The sequence below is a fragment of the Podarcis bocagei genome (assembly GCF_964188305.1).
Source record: "Podarcis bocagei genome assembly, chromosome: 13".
Lineage (NCBI taxonomy): Eukaryota > Metazoa > Chordata > Lepidosauria > Squamata > Lacertidae > Podarcis > Podarcis bocagei.
Window position 1 is genome coordinate 58,076,835 of NC_138138.1, and position 22,810 is coordinate 58,099,644.

The 22,810-nt window shown below is 47.2% G+C and overlaps 2 protein-coding genes across 7 annotated transcripts in view; both read right to left on the reverse strand.

The window, feature by feature from the left end:
- The window catches only part of LOC308572650 (uncharacterized protein), a 50,747-nt gene extending 43,031 nt beyond the window's left edge, over positions 1 to 7,716 (reverse strand). For all 4 annotated transcript variants that reach the window (XM_081168905.1, XM_081168904.1, XM_081168906.1 and 1 more), the window contains exon 1: positions 7,623 to 7,716. In XM_081168905.1, coding sequence (XP_081025031.1) covers positions 7,623 to 7,653 — 31 coding nt within the window. In that variant the 5' untranslated portion in view covers positions 7,654 to 7,716. The remainder of the gene's footprint in view (positions 1 to 7,622) is intronic.
- Positions 7,717 to 10,113: 2,397 nt separating this feature from the next.
- Positions 10,114 to 17,613, reverse strand: LOC308572651 (uncharacterized protein). 3 transcript variants are annotated; one of them, XM_081168910.1, is made up of 6 exons: positions 17,512 to 17,613; positions 15,295 to 15,707; positions 15,045 to 15,126; positions 14,754 to 14,836; positions 13,115 to 13,241; positions 10,114 to 12,190 (listed from the first exon to the last, which is right to left on the reverse strand). In XM_081168910.1, the coding sequence occupies exons 1-6, from the start codon at positions 17,540 to 17,542 to the stop codon at positions 10,785 to 10,787; spliced, it is 2,142 nt and encodes a 713-aa protein (XP_081025036.1). In that variant the 5' UTR covers positions 17,543 to 17,613; the 3' UTR covers positions 10,114 to 10,784. The 3 variants fall into 3 exon arrangements, with proteins under 3 accessions (XP_081025036.1, XP_081025035.1, XP_081025034.1); XM_081168909.1 differs by having other exon boundaries at positions 15,045 to 15,129; positions 15,286 to 15,707; XM_081168908.1 differs by having other exon boundaries at positions 15,280 to 15,707.
- Positions 17,614 to 22,810: the final 5,197 nt, after the last annotated feature.

Below are 22,810 nucleotides of genomic sequence, written 5' to 3' on the forward strand. Positions count from 1 at the left end.
GATGAGTCTTGTTAGGAACCCGGGCTGGACTGTACCACAGCCCAGGCTGTCAGCACCACAATCTCCAGGTCCCAGAATGACAACATAGCCCTTGGCTACAGGCTCCAGAGTCTTTCAGCAGATCAGGAGCAAGGGGTCTACTCATGAGTATGCAGTTCTTGAAACTCCTCTGATGATGATGACTAAGGCTAGTTTGTGGTCTGGAAGGCCATAATGTATGACCTTATATAGAAATAGCAGAGCTTTCTGGCTCCATGTTCCTGATATTACTTCCCCCGTCTTGCTGTGTTGTACTTAGCGTGAACCCCCAGTGGAATTACGCTTGCATTATTTTCTGACCTTGCTTTCAGTCAGGATGGGATCCAGATTGCCTGTGTTTGACCTGGTTGTGGAGTTTTGTTTTGTTTTTGGACTCTGCTGCAAAGGCAACTCTGCTCGCATGGGTGGGAGGCTGAGATGCCCCAAAATGCCCACGGAAGCAGGCGGAGGGCCTTCTTGGTGGTGGCACCCTGCCTGGGGAACTTCCTTCCCAGCAGATGTCAAGGAGATAAAGAACTACACAACTTTTAGAAGATATCTGAAGGCAGCCCTGTATCGGGAAGTTTTCAATGGCTGCTGTTTTATTGTGTTTATAATATTGTGTTGGGAGGCACCCAGAGTGGTTGGGGCAGCTCAGTCAGGTGGGTGCGGTACAAATATTATAACCACCACAACAGCATTGCTTTAATAATATACTGGATTGTTTTATTAATATACTGAGTGCATATGTGCATATATCCTGGGTTTCTGATGAAAACATCTTTTTCCTTATTTAAGCATAATTTAATAATGTAATTTAAAACAGTTACAATATAAAAGGCACAAAATACAGATTAAAAATAATTTTAAAAACTAATGTATGCAAACTGGGGGAAAAATACACTCCCCAACAAAAGCCACAAATAGAAAAGAAATCTAAGATTCCAAATTAACACCCAACATTCAAAAACAATTGAAAACTGTTATGGCTAAAATCTGGGTGCGGGGTTACTCTGCCACCCAGCTCATCGGACTAAGTCCGTGGGTCCCTGCGGAAGAAAATGAGCTCAGCCGGACGCAGGAGCAAACTGCAGAAGATCCAAGTTTATTGCGCAACAGGTTCAAGGCGAGATTGAACCCAGAGAAAGGGGTGACATGAACTTTTGAAATTTCCCTCCATATCCCAGAATACAGTGCATGAAACGTCACGAATACATTATGGGAAGGTTGGGTTTCACAAGTTACATCATGAATATACTTTACACGTCATGAATACATTATGAAAAGGTGGGATTACATTAATTAGCATTTTCGGATGAGGGAGGGGGGATATGCGGAGCGGGAAATATACATAGATACACATTTATTGAGTACCGGTGGTGGCAAGACAATGGGTCAGGGATATGCATCGTCTGCCACCCAATATTGCCTAGAGGGAAGGTTTGGCAAATTAAGAAGTTCCTGCGTACGTGACCTGCCACTTCAGGGATTATGGAAGTAGGGATAGCATCATGGAGTCCACGGGGAACTGAGTTGAATGACACTGAGAGCGAAGAAATTGGAGTTACGGTTGATTTTATATCAATTTCTAAAGATTTCAATGATTTCAAACCCATTCTGTACTATAGGGCAAAAGCAGAAACAGAATGGATACATTGTAACAAGAGGTCCCTGGTTTCGGATCCATTGTTCTCGCCGTGGGGGGGGGGGGCCGTCAGCAGCTTGTCAGGGGTGAAATGAGGCGTGCAGGAGCTCCCTGAGCTAGCTTCTGCAGGACGAATGCATGGCTGTGATTGGCTAAAGCGGGGCCATAGGAATAAGCGGGGCCTCGGATGTTCCTAGAAGGAAGGGGAAAGGAGCCCCCCCCCTTCCGTTCCGTATCAAAACAATTTAAAGCAAACCCACCCCCAAATAAAACAGAACCCTCCCAAGTTAAAACATTCATCACCGCTATAACAACAACTTGAATTTCTATACCTATATTCATTATGTAAAGCAGCCTATGAGTGGACTACAACCATGTGTATTCACAAGCAACACATTCAGGGACCAAACAGTTCAGCCAGACGCCTGGATCAGGAGTAGGAGTAGTAGCAGAAGCAGTAATAATAATATTTTCCTTTCTTATTACAAACATTTTCCCACATGAGAAAAACGGACACTTTCTACTTTCAGCTACCTTCCAAAATTCTGTTCCTGTGTCAGAAACTCGGCTATGATTTTTTCATCAGGTCAGTGCCTAGAATCCATTCAGTTAATCCATTTCGGGAAGCCCCCCCCCCATAAGCCAGCACTGCTGATGCCAAAGTCCAGCCAAGAAACGCAGCTGCGCTTGATTTTGGGAACAGGTAGAGGAAAGAAAGTCGGCTCCGGGGGGGGGGGTGCGCGCCCAGATGGATCAGCTGAACACGGCGCCCTCCCATGGGGGGGGGGGCTCAGCTCCCCGGCTCTGGACCGGAGGGGATCCTTGCAATGCCCTCTCTGTGGAGAAGCCCTGGAAGACCGGCTGGAAACGGGCCCACAATCCAGCGGCCACATTATGGGCTGGGATCCCTCTCTTGAGTCACGGCATAGTTATTGTTGTTTAGTCGTTTAGTCGTGTCCGACTCTTCGTGACCCCATGGACCAGAGCACGCCAGGCACTTCTGTCCTCCACTGCCTCCCGCAGTTTGATCAAACTCATGCTGGTAGCTTCAAGAACACCATCCAACCATCTCATTCTCTGTCGTCCCCTTCTCCTTGTGCCCTCCATCTTAGTTATACTCATGGAACTTTGAAGTGTCAGGCATAGCCCTACTGGCTTTAGCCCAAACGTAGCAGAGTTTTCCTGCACAGCGAGGAAGCTAGTTGCGGCAGTAATGACTAGTCAGCTAGACTCAGAATAACTATTTACAGGATTTATTAAAAGGAAAAAATAAAACCAGCAGAGTTTCTGCATACAAAACAAAGCAAATAAACCCTATCTTTCTCTCTCTCAAAACCATACACAGCACTTCTACTCCTAACAACACCTCACATCAAACTGTGCTAGCAATCCCTAGATAACAGAGTTGAGTGCTGCTCGTTAACCAATCAGAGTGAGTAGTTTCTAGGTCAAGCAGACCTGGGCTTTCTGCCAAGAGTAAATTGACACCAGCTTGAGTTAATTGGTGAAGCTAGAATCTGCAAGTTTCCCACGAGAACCAATTAACAGAAACTGAAACCGAAACTGAACACCCCCTCACAGATTCTGCTGAACAATTAACACCAAATACACCTATGTAGGAGATTATTTTTCCAGCAAACCTAAACCCTTGCACATTCGCCTGTTCTTTACCTTTGCCAATGGTTTAGTTAACACATCTGCTACATTTTCTTCACTTGATACATAAGTACAGGTGATTACATTGTCTTGTACACAGCAACGTACATTTTGGTATTTTACAGAGATATGTTTGGAACGCGATTTGAAACCCTCTGTTTTACTTAAGGTTATACAAGCTTGATTATCAATGTAAACTTGTACTGGTTCTCCACAATTTACATTTAAATCTGCCATCAAATGCTTGAAATAAATCACCTCGTTGCACAATTCACTCAATGCGGCATACTCTGATTCCGTTGATGACACACTTACAACGTCTTGCTTGCGTGACCGCCAGCTGATTAAAGCTCCACCGACCATTATGACTAGTCCTGTGACAGATTTTCTATCTGGCAAATTTCCCCAGTCACTATCACTGTAGCAACTCAACATTTCGTCCTCGGAAGAATTTAATTGTAACATATAGCCAATTGTCTGTTTGAGATATCTCAGAACTTGTTTTACCCCTTTCCAGGCATTTAGTGTGGGTTTTGAGACCAATCTACTTAATATGCCTACTGCATAGCTAATATCAGGTCTGGACCACTGTGCTATATACAATAAACTTCCAATTACAGAGTGATATACATCAGGGTGTTCAAATTCAGGACTCTCATCTATGTGAAGTGTTTTTATGAAACCTGGATCCATAGGCACCGCTGCCCCTTTGCAATCCTGCATCCTGTATGTAGTCAGTAGTTGTTTAACTTTGTTCTGCTGACTAATTAGGCAGCTGCCATCTTGGGCCCAGCACACTTCCAACCCTAAATATGTCCTAACCGGGCCTAAGTCTTTTGTACACCCACCTGCAGCCTACAATCTTTGCCCCCTCAGGCGCTGCTACTGGTGTAAAAACCTTGTGCTCATTCAGAGAGGACATCTCTTCCTCCATTGCCTGTTTCCAGAGCTCTGCCTCCTCTTTTGGTAACTTTAACACCTCCTGAAAACTCTTGGGTTCTGCACTTACACTAAACACATTTGCAGTATCTGGAGAAAAACGCACTGGAGGCACTCCTTTGTTTTGTCTTTTAGACCTTCTGGGAGAAAATTTTTCTTCTGACCCACTTTCCTCCTCAGAACTACGACCTCTCTTTTGTTGCTTAGCAACTGGTCTTCCACTTTCTTGAGAGCTCTTATCTGAACTTTCCTCCCCCTCAGACTCTGATTCTCTGTGTCTACTTTCAGAGTCATGAAGCTCCTGGGAAGGTTCAAACCAAACCTCAGTATTGGCATGTAGTCTCTCCCAGCCACTATGTTCACAAAAACTGGCATTCCTGGAGATCACAATGCCATTTGTCCCTTCAGCAAAGCGGAAACCTTTTCCCAGCTCCTGGTAACCCACAAACACTAACTGTTTGGTCTTAGGATCTCCCTTCTTCCTCATTTGTTTCGGAATTAATACCCAGGCTTTTGATCCAAACACATGCAAATGGTCAATTTTAGGTTTTTTCTGAAACAATTTAAAGTATGGGGTTGTACCTATTGTTTGATGAAAGAGCCTATTTTGGAGATAACACGCGGTGAGCATGCTCTCCCCCCAATAAGACATGGGTAAATCAGCATCTTCAAGCATGGCAAACATCATATCTTGTAAAGATCTGTTTTTTCGCTCTGCAACACCATTCTCCTCTGGGGAAAAAACGTTCGTTTTTCTATGCCCAATGCCACGCTTTTGTAACCAATCTTTAAAGGCATTTGACATAAATTCGCCACCTCTGTCCGTCTGAATCCTTTTGAGTTTAACAGACAGAAATCTTTCCACAGATGCCACCCAGCCTTTAAACTTAGTGAACACGTCACCCTTATTCTTCATGGGAAAAACCCAAGAATAACGCGTGGCGTCATCCACAATTGTTAGTGAAAAGCGCGATCCACCCCTGCTTACAGCAAATGGACCAATTACGTCCATGTGAACCAGCTGTAGCGGTGACTCACTAACTCTGTCACTTCTGGGGTAAGAGACTCTGTGGGTTTTAACCTTTTTACAGACATTACAATCAAGGTACTTGTTACAACTCTTTAAATTACCCCCATCAGCCAATTCAGACATTTTTAGTACACTTTTCCAGCAAGCATGCCCCATTTTCCTATGCAATAAGTGCACACAGTTGTCATGTATAGCTTTGTTATTTACTGCAGGCTGAGATTTACTGACTACTGCTGCAACTTGAGATCCTGCTTTAAGCCAAAACAAGCCTCCCTCTGACTTAGCAGTGCCTAAAATCTCACCAGCCTTCTTAATAATGCAACTGTCTCCTTCAAAATTCACTTTAAACCCAGCTTTTAGCAAACAATCTACAGACATCAGATTGCTCCTTAATGAAGGCACACAAAGTACATTTTGCAGGCATTCACGCAGACAAGGAACATAAACTGCACCCCCCGAAATCACTTCGGAAGTACTTCCGTCTGCTAGAGCCACCTGGCTGCGCTGTGCTGAGTTCTTGGAAACAAACAATTCATCTGAATTCACGATGTGGCGAGACGCTCCCGAATCGACCACCCAGACCGCTTGTTTCTCATCAGCAATCTTGACCTCGCCGGTCACCAGCTGAGCCGACTGTTTTCGTTTGAAGAATTTCTTTTTACGCTGCTGCTGCTGCTGCTGATCTCGTCTCTGCTCCTGCACCGGCCACTGAGACTTGACCAACTCCGGACATTGTCGTTTTAGATGCGCTGAAGACCCACATCGGAAACAACGCCTAACAGCAAACGCTGACTCCTCACCAGTACGCTGCTTTTGCTTCACCTCTGGCACGGCATGAGAACTCCTTCCAAACCGCCCACCTGTAGAAGCCTCTGCAGCCACCGACCTTTCTTGCCTCTTCTGCCATTCTTCAATCAAACGCCCAGTAACGTAACTGACTGATAAATCACGCTCCTGCATGCCTTCTAGAGACAAAACTAAATTATCCCAGCTTTCCGGGAGAGAACTCAAAATAATAGCCACCTTCTCCTGCTGGTCTAACGCACAGTCTCTTTCCTGTAGCGCAGAAAACTTTAACTGTAAACTGTGTAGGTGTTCCTGCATTGTAACCCCAGGCTGTAACATTGCCTTGTACAATGCCTTGCGAATGAACAGCTTGGAAACCGCTGTCTCACGCACATGGAGTTCTTTAAGTGCTTGCCACACACCTCTAGCTGTCTTGATTCCCCTCACATACGGCAACTGGGAATCTTCCAGCCCCAAGACAATTGTGGCCCTTGCTCTTTGGTCTTTATCGAGGTCTTCATCATCAGGCTTCGTAGGAAACTTACTCACCACTTGCCAGAGACGATCCCTCTGCAGCACTGCCTGCATGCGTTCCGACCACAGCAAGTAATTGGAGTCATTCAGACGCTCAAAAGCCATCTGACCTGGTTGTGAGGCCATCTTGAGAGCGATGTCCCTGGAACCCGGAACCAGCTACTCACGACCACCGAGAGAGAAAACAGGAACCACAGCACCCAGCACTCACACGCTGCAGCTGTTGTCCTTGTGTCCGCTGCGTCACCAGCTCACCACGGTCAGGAACCAGCCAGAGAACAACAACTTCTGGAACTACTGGAACCAACGCCGTTGATGCTGACACCACCGCAACTCAGGCTGGCAGCACAATGCCCATAACCTCATGGAACTTTGAAGTGTCAGGCATAGCCCTACTGGCTTTAGCCCAAACGTAGCAGAGTTTTCCTGCACAGCGAGGAAGCTAGTTGCGGCAGTAATGACTAGTCAGCTAGACTCAGAATAACTATTTACAGGATTTATTAAAAGGAAAAAATAAAACCAGCAGAGTTTCTGCATACAAAACAAAGCAAATAAACCCTATCTTTCTCTCTCTCAAAACCATACACAGCACTTCTACTCCTAACAACACCTCACATCAAACTGTGCTAGCAATCCCTAGATAACAGAGTTGAGTGCTGCTCGTTAACCAATCAGAGTGAGTAGTTTCTAGGTCAAGCAGACCTGGGCTTTCTGCCAAGAGTAAATTGACACCAGCTTGAGTTAATTGGTGAAGCTAGAATCTGCAAGTTTCCCACGAGAACCAATTAACAGAAACTGAAACCGAAACTGAACATATACTCCCCCTTTATTTCTTCAATGAGCTCAAGGGGGCATCCATGGGTCTATGTCTGCACACCTCCTGGGAAGGAGCCCCCGCCCTGGCTTTGCAGAGATGGAGGGGGAGGACCCTGGGCTCCCTGATTTGGGGGTCGGTGGGTAGGGGACTCCTCTTCTCCCCAATGCCCCCTCCGGGGGAAGAGAGAGGAGACTCACCAGCGCGCAGAAGGCGCCGCCGAGGCAGCATTTGCAAAGGAGACGACAGCCCCCTCCCCCTCTTGCAGGAAGGGAGGGGGAAAAGAGGACCTGCCCCCCCGCGACACATTTATATCCTGTCCTCTCTAGGAATACAGCTCAGCTCCTTTTAACCCTTGGCAACCCGTGTGCACCCAGCTCACCCTTCTCTCCAGAGCAGGAGCCCAGCAGGAGGCACGTGCGTTGCGCACAGTCAGAGAAGTTTTCTTCGGAGGGGGGGGGGCTCCTGGCTGACGTGCTAAGCTGCTCCCTCCCTTGTGTTACGGAAATGAAGGGGGGGCACATCTTAGATATCAGTTTTCCTTTCCAAACCCCTGGACGATGAGCCCACCTTTGTCCATAGTCGCAGAAGCACCACATTACACCTTGGCCATAAACCCGTACGTTCAAGCGATCAAATATACGCTCAATATATAATATTGAAATTATGTTACTGCTTTATGAATGAACCCTGTGTTATATGAATGAACTGCATATTTGTGAATTACCGAAGATCAATCCATGAGGAGCTCTAAAATCTGAAAGCTAGCCAATCGGGTATTATCAAACAGTCACCCCTAGGGTGGAAAGTAGGTCAGCAGCAGGGAACGCTGCAAAACCTTCGGCTCAACAGCTCAGCCTTTGCCCCGTCTTCTGTGTAGATAATGGAGAAAGCTGGTAAATTGTATCTCTTCCGTTTTCGATTGCCAAAACCTCTGTACATTGTTGCTAGAAAGTGTCAAATTGTATCTCTTTGTATTTAACAGTGCTTTGAAAAAGCATATAAAATCCATGCCTTAACCAATTCTCCCCATTTCAATTACATTTTGCTCCAAAAGGGCAGGCGGACTTTGACATCACCTTCCTCCATAATCCGCTAAGCGAGAGGTCACATACACAACTCAGTAATGCTTCTGGAAATGTATTCTGGGTAGGGAGGAAAGGCCTTATAAGAGCGTGTAACCTATGTTCGGGGTTCTTACTCCTTGTGGGGACCTGTTGAGCAACAATAAAGGCCTGGTCTACTGATCGTTGTTTTGCTCCATTCCTTGGCTGGAACCTCCTTCTTTTGCTGACCGCAGAGACCTGCGGGGGACTTGCACCCGGACAAGCTGGGCTGCTGAGTATCCTCACACCCCGTTTGGAAACAGAAACAGGAGGAGCACCTTGGAGGGGGAAAGACCAGTGACTCATCCCCGCCAACATTTATCCGGTGAAAATAGGGACGTCACATTCCATAATGATAATTTTACTATTTATACCCCACACATCTAACTGGGTTGCCCCTGCCACTACGGGCTGCTTAAAACATAATAAAATATTAAACATAAAAAACCACTTCCCTATGCCGTCTGATTGCCTTCACGTGGCTCGGGGTAGGATAACTCCATACCCTCCAACATTTATCCAATGAAAATAGGGACACCCTAAGGGAAAGCGGGATATTCCAGAATCAAATCAGAAACCACGATGGCTTCTCTAAATCAGGGACGTCCCTGGAAAAGAGGGGCACTTGGAGGGTCTGGTGACTTCCTTGCAAGCTTTGTGCAAACAAATCCAGAAAAATACTCTACACGCAATCCTCAGCCTCCTCGGTTGAAGGCAGCGATGCTTCTGAGTTTATGGAAGCTGCGGGAGAAGAGAGAACTCTTGCGATTGGGTCCTCCTAGTGTTCTTCCCCACAGGCATGTGGTCAGTCCATGTGAGAAGACGATGCTGGACTAGATGGGCAATGGGCCGAATCCAGCAGCCTGGCTCTGGCATGAGCGGAAAAGAAGAGAATGAAAGTGAAGAGACACATATATGAAACGATTAATGCGTGAAATAGCTAAAGCAGAAGGAGATGGGAGAAAAGCAATGAACTCTATGGGTGAAGCATAATCTTCTGGGAACTGCAAGGAGATTCACTCTGGGGAGAGATCATTATAGCAGCTCCACTCTGGCCAAGGAGGGTCTGCAGAACTCATGGCCCTATCTGGGGCAGACCCTTGACCTCTGCCCTACAGGAGGGACCTGTTGCCACAGGGAGACGTCCAACCTCCAGACTCCTGGGTACTAAGGGAATTAGAACTGACTGACCGTCCACCTGCCCCCCGATATTCCCACAGACAGCCCACCCAGAGCACCCACAAATTCACCTGGCGAGCCTCCCTCAGGTGGGCAGGTAGAAAGAAGGCAGATCCCCTAGCAGGACAGGTACTGGACTTCCTGCCCTTCCTGAAGGATGCCCTGGATCAAAGGTTCCCCTGCAACACCCTCCACACACACGTGGCAGCCTTGGGCTCAGGTGAGCAGGAGTCCCTCTGGGTTCCCTCTGCCTGGTCCAACGCTTCTTGCAAAAAGGTAGTGCAGCTACAACCTGCCATTGAAATGCTAAACAATAGTGATCCAGAGCAGATTCCAATGTATAGGTAGCAGAGTACAACCTTAAATGTTGCAAAATTCCAAAAAAACTGACCAGAGGCAATTAATATTTCATTCATCAGAGCTTTACTGCTACTGAAGGCAAATGAGCATAATGGTCACAAATCCAATACATTCAGAAATCCAGTTACAGCACACTTAACTTAAACTTCAATAAAACAATACTTTAACACAATACACAGAACACCACACCAGAAGGGAGAGAAAGTGAAACTCAGGCTCATTCTGGCCTTCCTTTTTTAGTCAGCATGACCTTGACAGAAAGAGATAAGAGAAATGGTTTAAACCAGCTGTACTCAGCTTCTCAGAAGGTATAACTCAAACATCATGAACCTTCTAGAAGCTTCCAGAACCCTCTAAAATTAAGTAGAATAGGAAAGAAAAGGAGAGATCTCTACACATCAGATCAATACTTTCTGCACTAAAAAATGCAAGCTGACACACCCACCCACAGGGCACAGGATCCGCCCCCCATACAGTATTGAAGGCACTCACAAGTCCCCCCCCTGGAGGGGAAAGGTCTGGCTGGATCGCGGTCAGTGGTGTCTGGGATTGGCATGTGTGTGTGTGTGTGTCCTTCTGCACCTGCATAGATGTGAATGTATCCTCAGAGTCCCTTCCAACACTATGATTCTACAATTCAACTATTCTCCCTGCTGTGAGTTCTTGGATGGAAAGTGAGCTTGCCCATCTGAAGCTCTTTCCACATTCCAAGCGCTGTTATGGTTTCTCCCCTGTATGGATTCTTTGATGGGAAGAGAGATGGTCCTTTCTACTGAAGCTCTTTCCACAATCCAAGCACTGATACAATTTCTCCCCTGTATGGATTCTTTGATGGGAAGTGAGATTGTCCTTTCTACTGAAGCTCTTTCCACATTCCAAGCATTGATATGGTTTCTCCGTTGTATGAATTTTTTGATGGCAAGTGAGATGGTCCTTTCTACTGAAGCTCTTTCCACATTCCATGCACTGATATGGTTTCTGTCCTGTATGAATTCTTTGATGGAAAGTGAGATGAACGCTTTTTCTGAAGCTCTTTCCACATTCAAGACATTGATAGGGTTTCTCCCCTGTATGAATTCTTTGATGGGAAGTGAGATGGTTGCTGTGACTGAAGCTCTTTCCACATTCCAAGCACTGATACAATTTCTCCCCTGTATGGATTCTTTGATGGGAAGTGAGATTGTCCTTTCGACTGAAGCTCTTTCCACATTCCAAGCACTGATATGGTTTCTCCGCTGCATGGATTCTTTGATGGGAAGTTAGTTGGGAGCTCTGACTGAAGCTCTTTCCACATTCCAAACACTGATATGGTTTCTCCCCTGTATGAATTCTTTGATGGGAAGCGAGATGGGAGCTATGACTGAAGTTCTTTCCACATTCCAAACATTGATATGGTTTCTCCCCTGTATGAATTCTTTCATGGGCAGTGAGACTTGCCTTCCAACTGAAGTTCCTTCCACACTCTTTACATTGAAATGGTTTCTCCAGTGTATGAATTCTCTGATGAGCAGTGAGACTTTCCTTCTGGGTGAAGCTCTTTCCACATTTCAAGCACTGATAGGGTTTCTCCCCTGTATGAGTTATTTGATGGTTGGCAAGTGTGGAACTCCGACCGAATCTCTTTCCACATTTTAAGCACTGATATGGTTTCTGCCCTGTATGAATTCTTCGATGTAAATTGAGAGAGGCGCTGTGACTAAAGCTATTTCCACATTCCAAACACTGATAGGGTTTCTCCCCTGTATGTACTCTTAGATGGGAAATGAGAATTTTCTTGTGGGTAAAGCTCTTTCTACAATCCAAACATTGAAATGGTTTCTCCCCCATATGAATTCTTTGATGGGAAGTGAGATTTGACTTCCATCTGAAGCTCTTTCCACACTCTTGACAGTGAAATGGTTTCTCCAGTGTATGAATTCTCTGATGGGCAGTGAGACTTTCCTTCCGGGTGAAACACTTTCCACATTCCAAACACTGATATGGTTTCATCCCAATAGGATTTATTTGATAGGAAGTGGAAAGGGAGATGGAGCTCTCTCCACACTCCAAATATTCATGTGGTTTCTCTACTGTGTGGATTTTGTCATGGTCTCCCTTGCTCTTCATTGCCAATTCAACCTCACCTGCAATGGGGAGAGAAATGGATTAGAACCTCAGAAATAAATCGAGCCCCAAATGATTGGACAATGAAAATTAACTCTTGTGGTAGTGGAAGAACGAAAGAGGGTTAGGCATGAGGTCTTACTACAGGGTTCACTGCCTGTGTTGACTGGTATTCATGGACTGATTTGTGGGAACCTGAGATATGCTAAGCCTGGCTCTTTTCTTGAATGGATTTTGGAATTTTCTGCATCTCTATTGTCAGTCACCTGTTTGTTGCTCTATTTCCAAGGTCCATAGTCTCTTTGGTCAACAAAAAAAAGACAGAAGCAAAAACAAAAACCACAAATCCTGACAGAATCTACTTTCACTTCCCTAAGATCGCTGAAAACTACATTTATGAAGGCCTGTGCAATTTAGAGCAGTCTGATCATGGTTTTAAAAAGCATAACTGGAGGAGGAATTTTCAAAGACGAAACAATCCATACCCCTCCATTTAAGGGTCCTTGTGCCCTGTTCGGATACCAGGTGCAGTAGGTGGTTCTGTTGAGCTCCATCCACATATGGCAGGTTTATCACACACACACACACACACACACACACACACTGTATTTTTTGCTCTATAAGGCTCACCTTTTCCCTCCTAAAAAGTAAGGGGAAATGTTTGTGCGTCTTATGGAGCGAATGCAGGCTGCGCAGCTATCACAGAAGCCAGAACAGCAAGAGGGATTGTTGCTTTCACTGCGCAGCGATCCCTCTTGCTGTTCTGGCTTCTGAGATTCAGATTTTTTTCTTCTTGTTTTCCTCCTCCAAAAACTAGGTGTGTCTTGTGGTCTGGTGCATCTTATAAAGCGAAAAAATATGATATATGTCTATATCTATCTATCTATATATCATCTATCTATGGAATTTCAAAGCAGATATTATGATCCAACTGGGAGCCTTACCGAGGGAGGCCATGATCCCACGATTCTCCTCCATGACTTCCTTATGCAAAGCTCTCTGGTCAGGATCCAACAACGCCCACTCCTCCTCCGTGAAATGCACAGCTACATCTTCAAAGCACAGAGGACCCTGAAAGGAAAAAGACAAGGGTTCTCCTCTAAGGCAGTCTAAAGATTATCTACTAAACTCTGCGGTGTTGTTTCCTGCCTGTTCATTGCTGTGTTGTGTTAATTGCAATGGAGATACTAAAAAATGCTGAGCAAAGGTCCAATACGCTGTACCACTTGGCCCCGGCAGGGATGGCGCTCTGAGGGTTGGGCACCACTAAGTGTTTTTGGACCACAAACTGGTAGACAAGTCTGAAATCTTGGACCAGCCAAAAAGGATCTGGGATAGAATTCAATTCTTGTGGATAGGTAAGAGGGAGGTGGTATTTCTGATATGGCTTGCAATTTTTGGTATAGAAAGTATTTGTCTAATATGCAGAGATCTTTCCTATTCTATTGATTTAAGAAGGTTCTGGAAACTTGTCTGGGTCTCACAGACTAGAAGCTACTACAAGCTGCAAGCGGCAAGTGACCAGCTGTTCATCAATTTTTCCATTCTGCCTGGAAATGAGCAGAAGGTTCCTGATGTTTGGGTTATTCCTTCAGAGAAGCTGAGTACAGCTGGTTGAAGGTGGCCCTGTCATTTTTCTATCCCAAGGCCATGCTGTCTATAATCAGAGGCCAGAGGAAACCTGATTTTCACTTTCTCTCTCTCTCCATTTCTGGTGGGGTGATCTGTACATAGTATGTCTAATTGTTTAGTTCTTAGTCTTCAAGTTTTTTATTTTTGTTTTTTTTACTGCAGCTGGATTCTTAAGAACTATGCCAGTCCTGAAGAGTGTCTGGCTTCAGGAAATCAGCTTCCTCCCCCCTTTGGCAGCAGATAAGCAGAATACATGGAAAGGAGACTTCCTACCAGTTAGAACAAAAAATCCATTTCCTAGGAATGAAGGTGCTCCCAATTCAGGGTTTCACCCACATCCGCCCTAGTCACCCACGTCACTCCCACATCTTCTAACCTGATCTCCTAACCACTGTGGTCTCTGTGCTGCCACTTTATCTGCTCTTCTGAACTATGTCCCTCTGCAAACCACTGTTCCAAATCTATACTGTCCCTCTGCTCCTGGGATTCAGGATCCTGATCAGGAGCAGGGAGAGGGGGAGGCTCCCACCATTCCTCCTCAGTGCAGCCCATCTCAGCACGGTCCCTGACAGAAAGTTGGATTTGTGAACTGTTATGCTCATTGGCCTTCAGCAAATAATACTGGATGAATCTGCTGCGCCTGCTTCATTTTTTGGGATGCTGCATTGTATTAGGTCAACTGCTTAGAAGCCCAGCAGAGCACTCAATCATAAATTTATTAATATAACTGCAAATGCTGATAAATAACACTACGGACATACAGAAAGGTAGTTAAGGAGGGGAGGCTGTTCCTGATTTTCAGCAGATAGACCTCCTTGAATGGCACTTTCAGCCTTTGTTTGGAACAGCTTTGACGAAAGCAAAGAGGAAGAGAGGGATTTCTTCATTCCCAGAGGAACTCTGGCTGCCCCACTCCAGAGCCTCTTTCCCCACAAGGCTCCTTCCTCCTACCTGATCTGCTTCTACAGCTGCTGCTTCCTCTCCACCACCAGGAAAAGACGGGTGAGGAGGTCTTGCCGGCATTCTTCTTTCACCTGAGAGACAAAGGTTAGTTGGAAGCCAGGAGTGCATGCTTCTCTGAAATGTACATTTCGGTGGTCATACAAATTTCATAGTTTTGTTGTGTTCTTCTGGGCCCTTGGTCCCAAATCTCTCTCTCCCCCCCCCAATTGAAAGAACTCGGAGATTACTTTCAAAAGTAACAGAATGACCAAATGGGGAAGAAACTCCTTTCCTCCCTACCTAGTGAACTCTCTCTGGTGTCCAGTGGAGTCCTCTCTGCCTCAGAGTAATTGGAGTCCATTTCCGCAACCAGATCCTTTTCCTGAAAGAGCAACAAAGAATGGTAGAGGCAAATATTTTATGGGTCCTGCCTTGGATGCTTCCTAAAAAGGATGAGCAATTAGTAGAGTATTTTAGGATCTTCTCCCTCCTGTTCAGAGTTCCCTGGGAGAATTAAGAGGAAAGTCTCTCTCACCTGCTTCTTCTCCACCTGCTTCCTCTCCTCTGCCTGACTCAGGAGGAAACCTTCGGCCAGGGCCACTGCCTGGGAACTGGTCTCTGCTCCGCATTCCCTCACCCAGCTCTCCATCTCCACTGGAAGGACAGCCAGGAACTGCTCCAAGATCACCAGGTCCAAAATCTTAGCTTTCGTGTGCCTTTCTGGCTTCAGCCATTGATGGTCAAGGTGGTAGAACCAGCTGCAAACCTCTCGGGGTCCTTTGGCCTCCTGGTAGCAGAACTGTCTCAACTGCTGGCTCTGCACATCTGAGCGGAGAGTGTCCACCTCACCCAACTGCACTGAGTTTTCCCAGAATCCCCCACGGCTTCCAGTTTCCATGGCATGGCCTCTTCCTGCTTCAGGGCCAGCTGGGTCTTGCTCATCCATCTGTGCTCTCAGGAAGCCTGCAAGAGATCAGAAGACAACTTCTACAGCTCAGGAGCAAGGGGTCTACTCATGAGTACGCAGTCCTTGAAACTCCTCTGATGACGATGACTAAGGCTAGTTTGTGGTCTGGAAGGCCATAATGTATGACATTATATGGAAATAGCAGAGCTTTCTGGCTCCATGTTCCTGATATTACTTCCCCCGTCTTGCTGTGTTGTACTTAGCGTGAACCCCCAGTGGAATTATGCTTGCATTATTTTCTGACCTTGCTTTCAGTCAGGATGGGATCCAGATTGCCTGTGTTTGACCTGGTTGTGGAGTTTTGTTTTGTTTTTGGACTCTGCTGCAAAGGCAACTCTGCTCGCATGGGTGGGAGGCTGAGATGCCCCAAAATGCCCACGGAAGCAGGCGGAGGGCCTTCTTGGTAGTGGCACCCTGCTTGGGGAACTTCCTTCCCAGCAGATGTCAAGGAGATAAAGAACTACACAACTTTTAGAAGATATCTGAAGGCAGCCCTGTATCGGGAAGTTTTCAATGGCTGCTGTTTTATTGTGTTTATAATATTGTGTTGGGAGGCACCAAAGTGTTGGTTGGGGCAGCTCAGTCAGGTGGGGGCAGTACAATTATAACCACCACAACAGCATTGTTTTAATAATATACTGGATTGTTTTATAATATACTGAGTGCATATGTGCATATATCCTGGGTTTCTGATGAAAACATCATTTTCCTTATTTAAGCATTTTAATTATGTAATTTAAAACAAAGTAACATTTATTTGTGGCATCTGATGTCTGGTAGACTATTTCTATATACGGAGGAGGGTCCATACCACACATTTGTGATCTCCTTGTTTCAGTATTTCACCAGTTTTTCTTTTTTTTATTCATTTCATTTAGAAATATTTCAATTGTTATTATTATTTATTATATCTGTATACCACCCTACACTATGTTCACCAGATTTTTTCAATGAATCCGGGGACCATTATTATTATTATTATTATTATTATTATTATTATTATTATTATTATTTGAAGCAGAGTAGCAACAGGGAGTCGTTGGTGGGGATGGCAAGGCAAAAGACACTGGGCCTATAACAACAACGACTTGAATTTCTAGACCTCTGTTCCTTATGTAAAGCAACCTATGAGTATTTACAAGCAGCACATTCAGGGACCAAACAGTTCAGGAAAAACTCACAATTTCTACATTCAGCTACCTTCCAAGATTCTGTTCCTGCTTCAGAAACTCGGCTATGATCTTTTCATCAGGTCAGTGGCTAGAATCCATCCAGTTAATCCATTTCGGGAAGCGCCCCCCCCCCCATAAACCAGCACTGCAGCTGCCAACGTCCAGGCCAAGAAACGCAGCTGCGCTTGATTTTGGGAACAGGTAGAGGAAAGAAAGTCTGCTCCGGGGGGGGGGGGCGCCCAGATGGATCAGCTGAACACGGTGCCCTCCCGTGGGGGGGGGGGGCTCAGCTTCCGTGCTCTGGACCTGAGGGGATCCTTGCAATGCCCTCTCTGTGGAGAAGCCCTGGAAGACGAGCTGGAAACGGGCCCCCCACACCGCGGCCAGATTATGGGCTGGGATCCCTCTCTTGAGTCACGGCATAGTTATACTCCCCCTTTATTTCTCCAATGAGCTCAAGGGGGCATCCATGGGTCTGTAGCTGCAAACCTCCTGGGAACGAGCCCGCGCCCTGGCTTTGCAGAGATGGAGGGGGACCTGGGCTCCCTGATTTGGAGTTCGGTGGGGGTGGGCAGGGGACCCCTCTTCTCCCCAATGCCCCCTCCGGGGGAAGAGAGAGGAGACTCACCAGCGCGCAGAAGGCGCCGCCGAGGCAGCATTTGCAAAGGAGACGACAGCCCCCTCCTCCTCTTGCAGGAAGGGAGGGGGAAGGGAGGACCCCCCCCCGCGACACTTTTATTTCCTGTCCTCTCTAGGAATCCAGCTCCTTTTAACCCTTGGCAAGCCGTGTGCACCCAGCTCACACTTCTCTCCCTCTCTGCGTTTTCGCCTCCAGAGCAGGAGCCCAGGAGAAGCCGTGTGCGTTGCGCACAGTCAGAGAAGTTATCTTGGGCGACGGGTGGAGACCCTCTTGGCTGACGTGCCAAGCTGCTCCTTCCATTGGAAACAGAAAGAGGAGCAGCTTGCAGGGGGAAAGGTTCATCAGACCAGTGACTCATACTCTCCAAAATTTCGCCGATAAATTTTACTGTTTATAACCTATACATCTTACTGAGTTGTCCCAACCACTCTGGGTTGCTTCCAACATATATAAAAACATAATAAAACATTAAACATTAAAAAATACTTCCTTGTGCCATCTGATTGCCTTCAGACAGCTCGGGGGTCAGATAACTCCATACCCAACAACATTTCTCCAATGAAAATAGGGACATACTAAGGAAAAGCAAAAAGTCCCATGGACTGAAAGAAGTCTGTGACTCCCAACTTGGTGTGTGTGTGTGTGTGTGTGTGTGTGTGTGAGAGAGAGAGAGAGAGAGAGAGAGAGAGAGAGAGAGAGAGAGAGAGAACAAAATTCCGCGCCTGGGTACCACATGGCCTCGCTACACCTCTGAGTAAGGGAACTCCTAGCTATTTTAAATGAATTCAAATCTCCAGGGCCTGAGGAGCTGCATCCAAGGGTAGTAAAGGAGCTTGCTTATGTAACTTCAGAGTTTCTGTCTATGATCTTTGAGAAATCTTGGAGAACAGGTGACACCATCCTGCAGACCAGCGTTCTCAAGGGGGGGGGGAATAAGACCCAGATATGTACCAACTGGTGAGCTTGACATTGATACCAGGGAAGGTCCTAGAACAGACAATTCAACAGTCGGTCTGTGAGGAGTTAGAAAAGGATGCTGAGACTACTAAGACCCAGCATGGGTTTCCGAAGAACAAGTCATGCCGGACGAATCTCATTTCTGGTCATTTGAGGCTCAGGTGGCCTCAGTGACTAGGAGTGCCCATTTCCAGCTCAGGCAGTTTGCCAGCCAGTCTGTCAGGCTTCAGGGAATCCCCCTCCCTCACAGCAGGCTGCCAGTAATGGAAAAACAAGAAGCTCTTACCAAAGTCTTTTATTCAATGCTCACAGAGAGAGATGCAGGATGCCGTTTCTTGGATAATGGCGTTGCTCTGCGTAATCTCCTCCCTCCCCCACTTTCCTCTCAGTCGTCAGCAGCTCCACCCTTTCACAGTGGTTGCATAAGGCCCCTTGCCTATTCCCGTTCTGCTCTCCCACTTTCACTGCTCTCTGGGTCCTAGGGGAAGGGGGGGTCTGGAATGCTTTCTAATGATAACATGCCAGCCAGCTGCTCCGGCTCTGCTGCTGCTCCCCCCCCTTCTCCCATTATCTCCCAGCTTTGTCCCTCTTCTGTCTCAGAGTCATGACCTTCTGCAAACCACTGTTGTACATATATACTGTCCTCCTCTTCTCGTGAAGGTTCAGGAGAAGGGGGAGGGTGGTCACCACCATTCCTCCTCTGATGTCCAGTCCCTGACACAGTCCATTTGGGACAGAGAGTACTTGACCATGGCATTCCATGCTCTGGATTGGATGGGATCATTGCAATGCCCTCTGCATGGAGCTGCCCTTGAAGACAACTCAGAAACAGTTCCAAAATGCAGCAGCCAGATCATGGGTTGGGTTCCCTCTCTTGATTCATGGCATTTCTATCTCCCCCTTTTCTCCAAAGAGCTCCCGGTGGCATCCATGTGTCTCTCCCTCCTCATTGAATTCCCCAAACCCTTGAGAACATATCTAATTCCTCTCTTAAAACAGCTGCCACAGATGTCCATTCATTTCTGGGCCCAATTCAAGGGGCTCACAGGAGGCGTCCACTTAGGCCTCCCAATATCTGAACAACCACCTCCTTCCCTCTTGGGGGTTAAGGTTGGCAGAAGGGGCGCTCTTGGCAGTTTGGGGTGGCCCTAGAGGGGCTATCCTGGGGCCAGTCCTTCAGTTGGGGCATTCCCTCCCCACAGAGGGGCGCCTGGCCCCTTCCCCTCTTGTCCAAGGCCTCTGACTCTTGCCTTTTCAGGACCTACCTTCCTATGGCTGTCCTTCGTTCTAACTCCTTTTAATATGGAATGTTAAAATGCTTGTAACCTGCTCTGGGTAATAAATGTATTGTCATTATTATTATTATTTATTTAATTTGTATTCCACCCTTCATCCGAAGATCACAGAGTAGTTCACAACATAAAAAAAGAATGAAAACAAAAAATGCAAAACAAAAGCAAAACAAAAACAAACCAAACCAATAACCCCCCTTCCCACAGACACATCTAAAAGGCCATTTGATGTGGATCAGGCAAATGTTGCCTGAAGATTTGTAACAAAGGCGCCAGGTGGGCCTCCCTGGGGAGGGCATTCCATAAACGGGTAGCAGTAGAATAACAACCAGAACAACAACAACATAAAGCCTCAAGCCTGAGGGTAGGAAATTAAGCCTCAAGATACACACGGAGCCTCAAGGAAGCTGAGCATCTTCAGTGCAGGATCAGACCACTTTAAAGAGCCATGGCTTCCTCCAAAGAATCCAGGGAACTGGGAAAGCTTTACTTCTAACTGAAGGGCAGCAGAGGACTTGCATCTGGAGGAGCTCAGCATCGGAGCAGGAGAGGAGCCATGCAGGATCAGGCCAGTGGGGCCCCCTCTGGAGTCTCCCCCCCCCCGTTCCCACTGGGGCCTCAATGGGAAGCCCCCCCCCAGCCGGACTGGGGCGCAAGATCCCCCCCTCTCCCCCCCTGCGCTCCTTCCAGCAACTGGGACTCAGCAGCATCTCTGGGGAGACAAGAGCTCAGTCCTCGAGGATGAAGCCACCAGGAGCCTCTCCTCCTCCTCCTCCTCCCTGCCCTGGTCCCAGCCTGGCCCCCTGGGGCGGGGAGTTCCGCAGGCTTGACTCTGCACCGCACCAAGAAGCGCTTTCTCTTCTCTGCCCTCCATCTTCCAACGGACTTTATTCACTAAATGTATAGGTCAGGTTTTCCTTTTTATTTCTTGCGTTTATTTTAAGTCCAAATGTTTCTGTTGGGCTACAGCCCGTTAATAAATAGGACTTATTCATTAATCTGAATTGAGTTTATTCGCATTACTGACGTATCTACTGAGAGAGAGAGAGAAACTTTGTATCAATGTAACATTTTTATATGCAACTGTGTCTTTTTGAAATGTGTATTTGTTTACATTGTTGTTGCTGCCATTTCCTGTGCACCGTTTATATTTATAATATATTAAGTGGTATAGAAATTTAATACTATACCAATACTGTACATAATCCCCTCTCTAAGCCAAAGACCCCTCCCCAAAGTGTCAAGCGGCGAATGGATCCAAATGAAGTTGCAGATCTCCTGCGCAGGCAAAGGGCGGGGATTTCAGCTGCCTGACTTGGGGGTCCCCGCATGCACCTCGCCCCCCCCCCGCGCATGCCGCCTTGGGACGCCCTGCCTTCTCCCCAATGCACCCTGCGCTATCAGAGAAAGGCGACTCACCGGATTGCAGAAGGCGCCCGCAAGGCAGCTGGTGCAGAGAAGAGAGACGAAAGCCCCCCCCTCCCTTTGCAGGAAGGAGCTTCGGAGGAAGGACTCCCCCTCCCCTGGCCTCTCTAGGAATGCAGCTCTGTTCCCTTTCACCTTTGCAAGGCGACGCCCCCGGCTCAAGGTGCGTCTCCCTTGGCTTTCCTCTAAACTAGAAAGAGGGAGCCGCTGCAGCCTTTCTTCAGAGGGAAGTCTCTCTCCCCCCCCCCCCGCGCCTGGATCATTCGGGCGGCCCTTTCCTAAGACTATTTCAGCTCCGAGGCGAGGGGACCAGAACTGGACAGAGGATTCCCGGTGTGGTCGCCCCCTCGATCCGTAGAAGGGCATTCTGGTGCTGGAAATGTCATGTTCAGTTCCTTTCCCATGTTCAAATATATAAAAGGATGTCACATAGAGGAGGGAGAAAGGTTGTTTTCTGCTGCTCCAGAGAAGCGGACACGGAGCAATGGATCCAAACTACAAGAAAGAAGATTCCACCTAAACATTAGGAAGAACTTCCTGACAGTAAGAGCTGTTTGACAGTGGAATTTGCTGCCCAGGAGTGTGGTGGAGTCTCCTCCTTTGGAGGTCTTTAAGCAGAGGCTTGACAACCATATGTCAGGAGTGCTCTGATGGTGTTTCCTGCTTGGCAGGGGGTTGGACTCGGTGGCCCTTGTGGTCTCTTCCAACTCTATCATTCTATGATTCTACGATTCCTAATGGTACGGGCAAAGCGGAGAGGGGCTCGTCCGCCCGCCTGATCGGATCAGCCTGACCGGCGGCGGGCAAAGGCCGAGGCGAAAAGGCTGCCCAGCACAGAACAAGACTTGCGCAGGCACAAGCGCGTCCACTTTTGGGAGCAGGAGGGAAAGACCGCCTTTTCTTTATCTGGCCGACCAGGAGCCGTCCTGTTGAACAGCTGACCAAGCACAGCCTGCAGAACAGACCTTTAAACCTTAATCCCGCTTGCGAATCCGCAGCCCCTATAGGGGGAAATGGGAGGCAGGCCGAAGAAAAGGCTGAATCGCCTCTGTCAAAGTCTGCAAGGAGCCTCACTCAAGAGTCTGCACCTCGCTCGCACTCCAAGGGCCGGAGGTCCCCAAGGGACGCGCGCCGAAGCCCCAGCCTTTCTCCTCTATATTTTGAATGAAAGAAACACAGAAACTCATTAGAAATAGCCGAATAAATGTTTTTACTTGGTTCAGGGCAGAGACAGAGGGGGGCTGAGTCATGAGATGAACTGGGCAGGCCGGCCACAATGCTGGGAACGTGGCTCCAGGATTACACCTTACCAAGGGCTAGACAGGAGCCCGGCAGACTTTCAAGCGCAGGAAAACCCTCCTCAGGGTGGAGATTCACGAGGTGCAGCAAACCTGGCTGTGCCAAGCGATACAAAATAACGAAAGGAAGTGTAACTACTTTCTCTGCTAGGTGGAATATGTCTAATCTCTGCCTTGAGGGACGGGGGGGGGTGTCGGGGGCTCCCACACCTTCCTTCTGACGGCTTCCATGATGCTTTTGCAGATGTATGCTGGGAAACTTTGGGAATTAAAAAAACCGGAGGTAACCTTTGATCTTGGTTCTTCTTTGCTTTG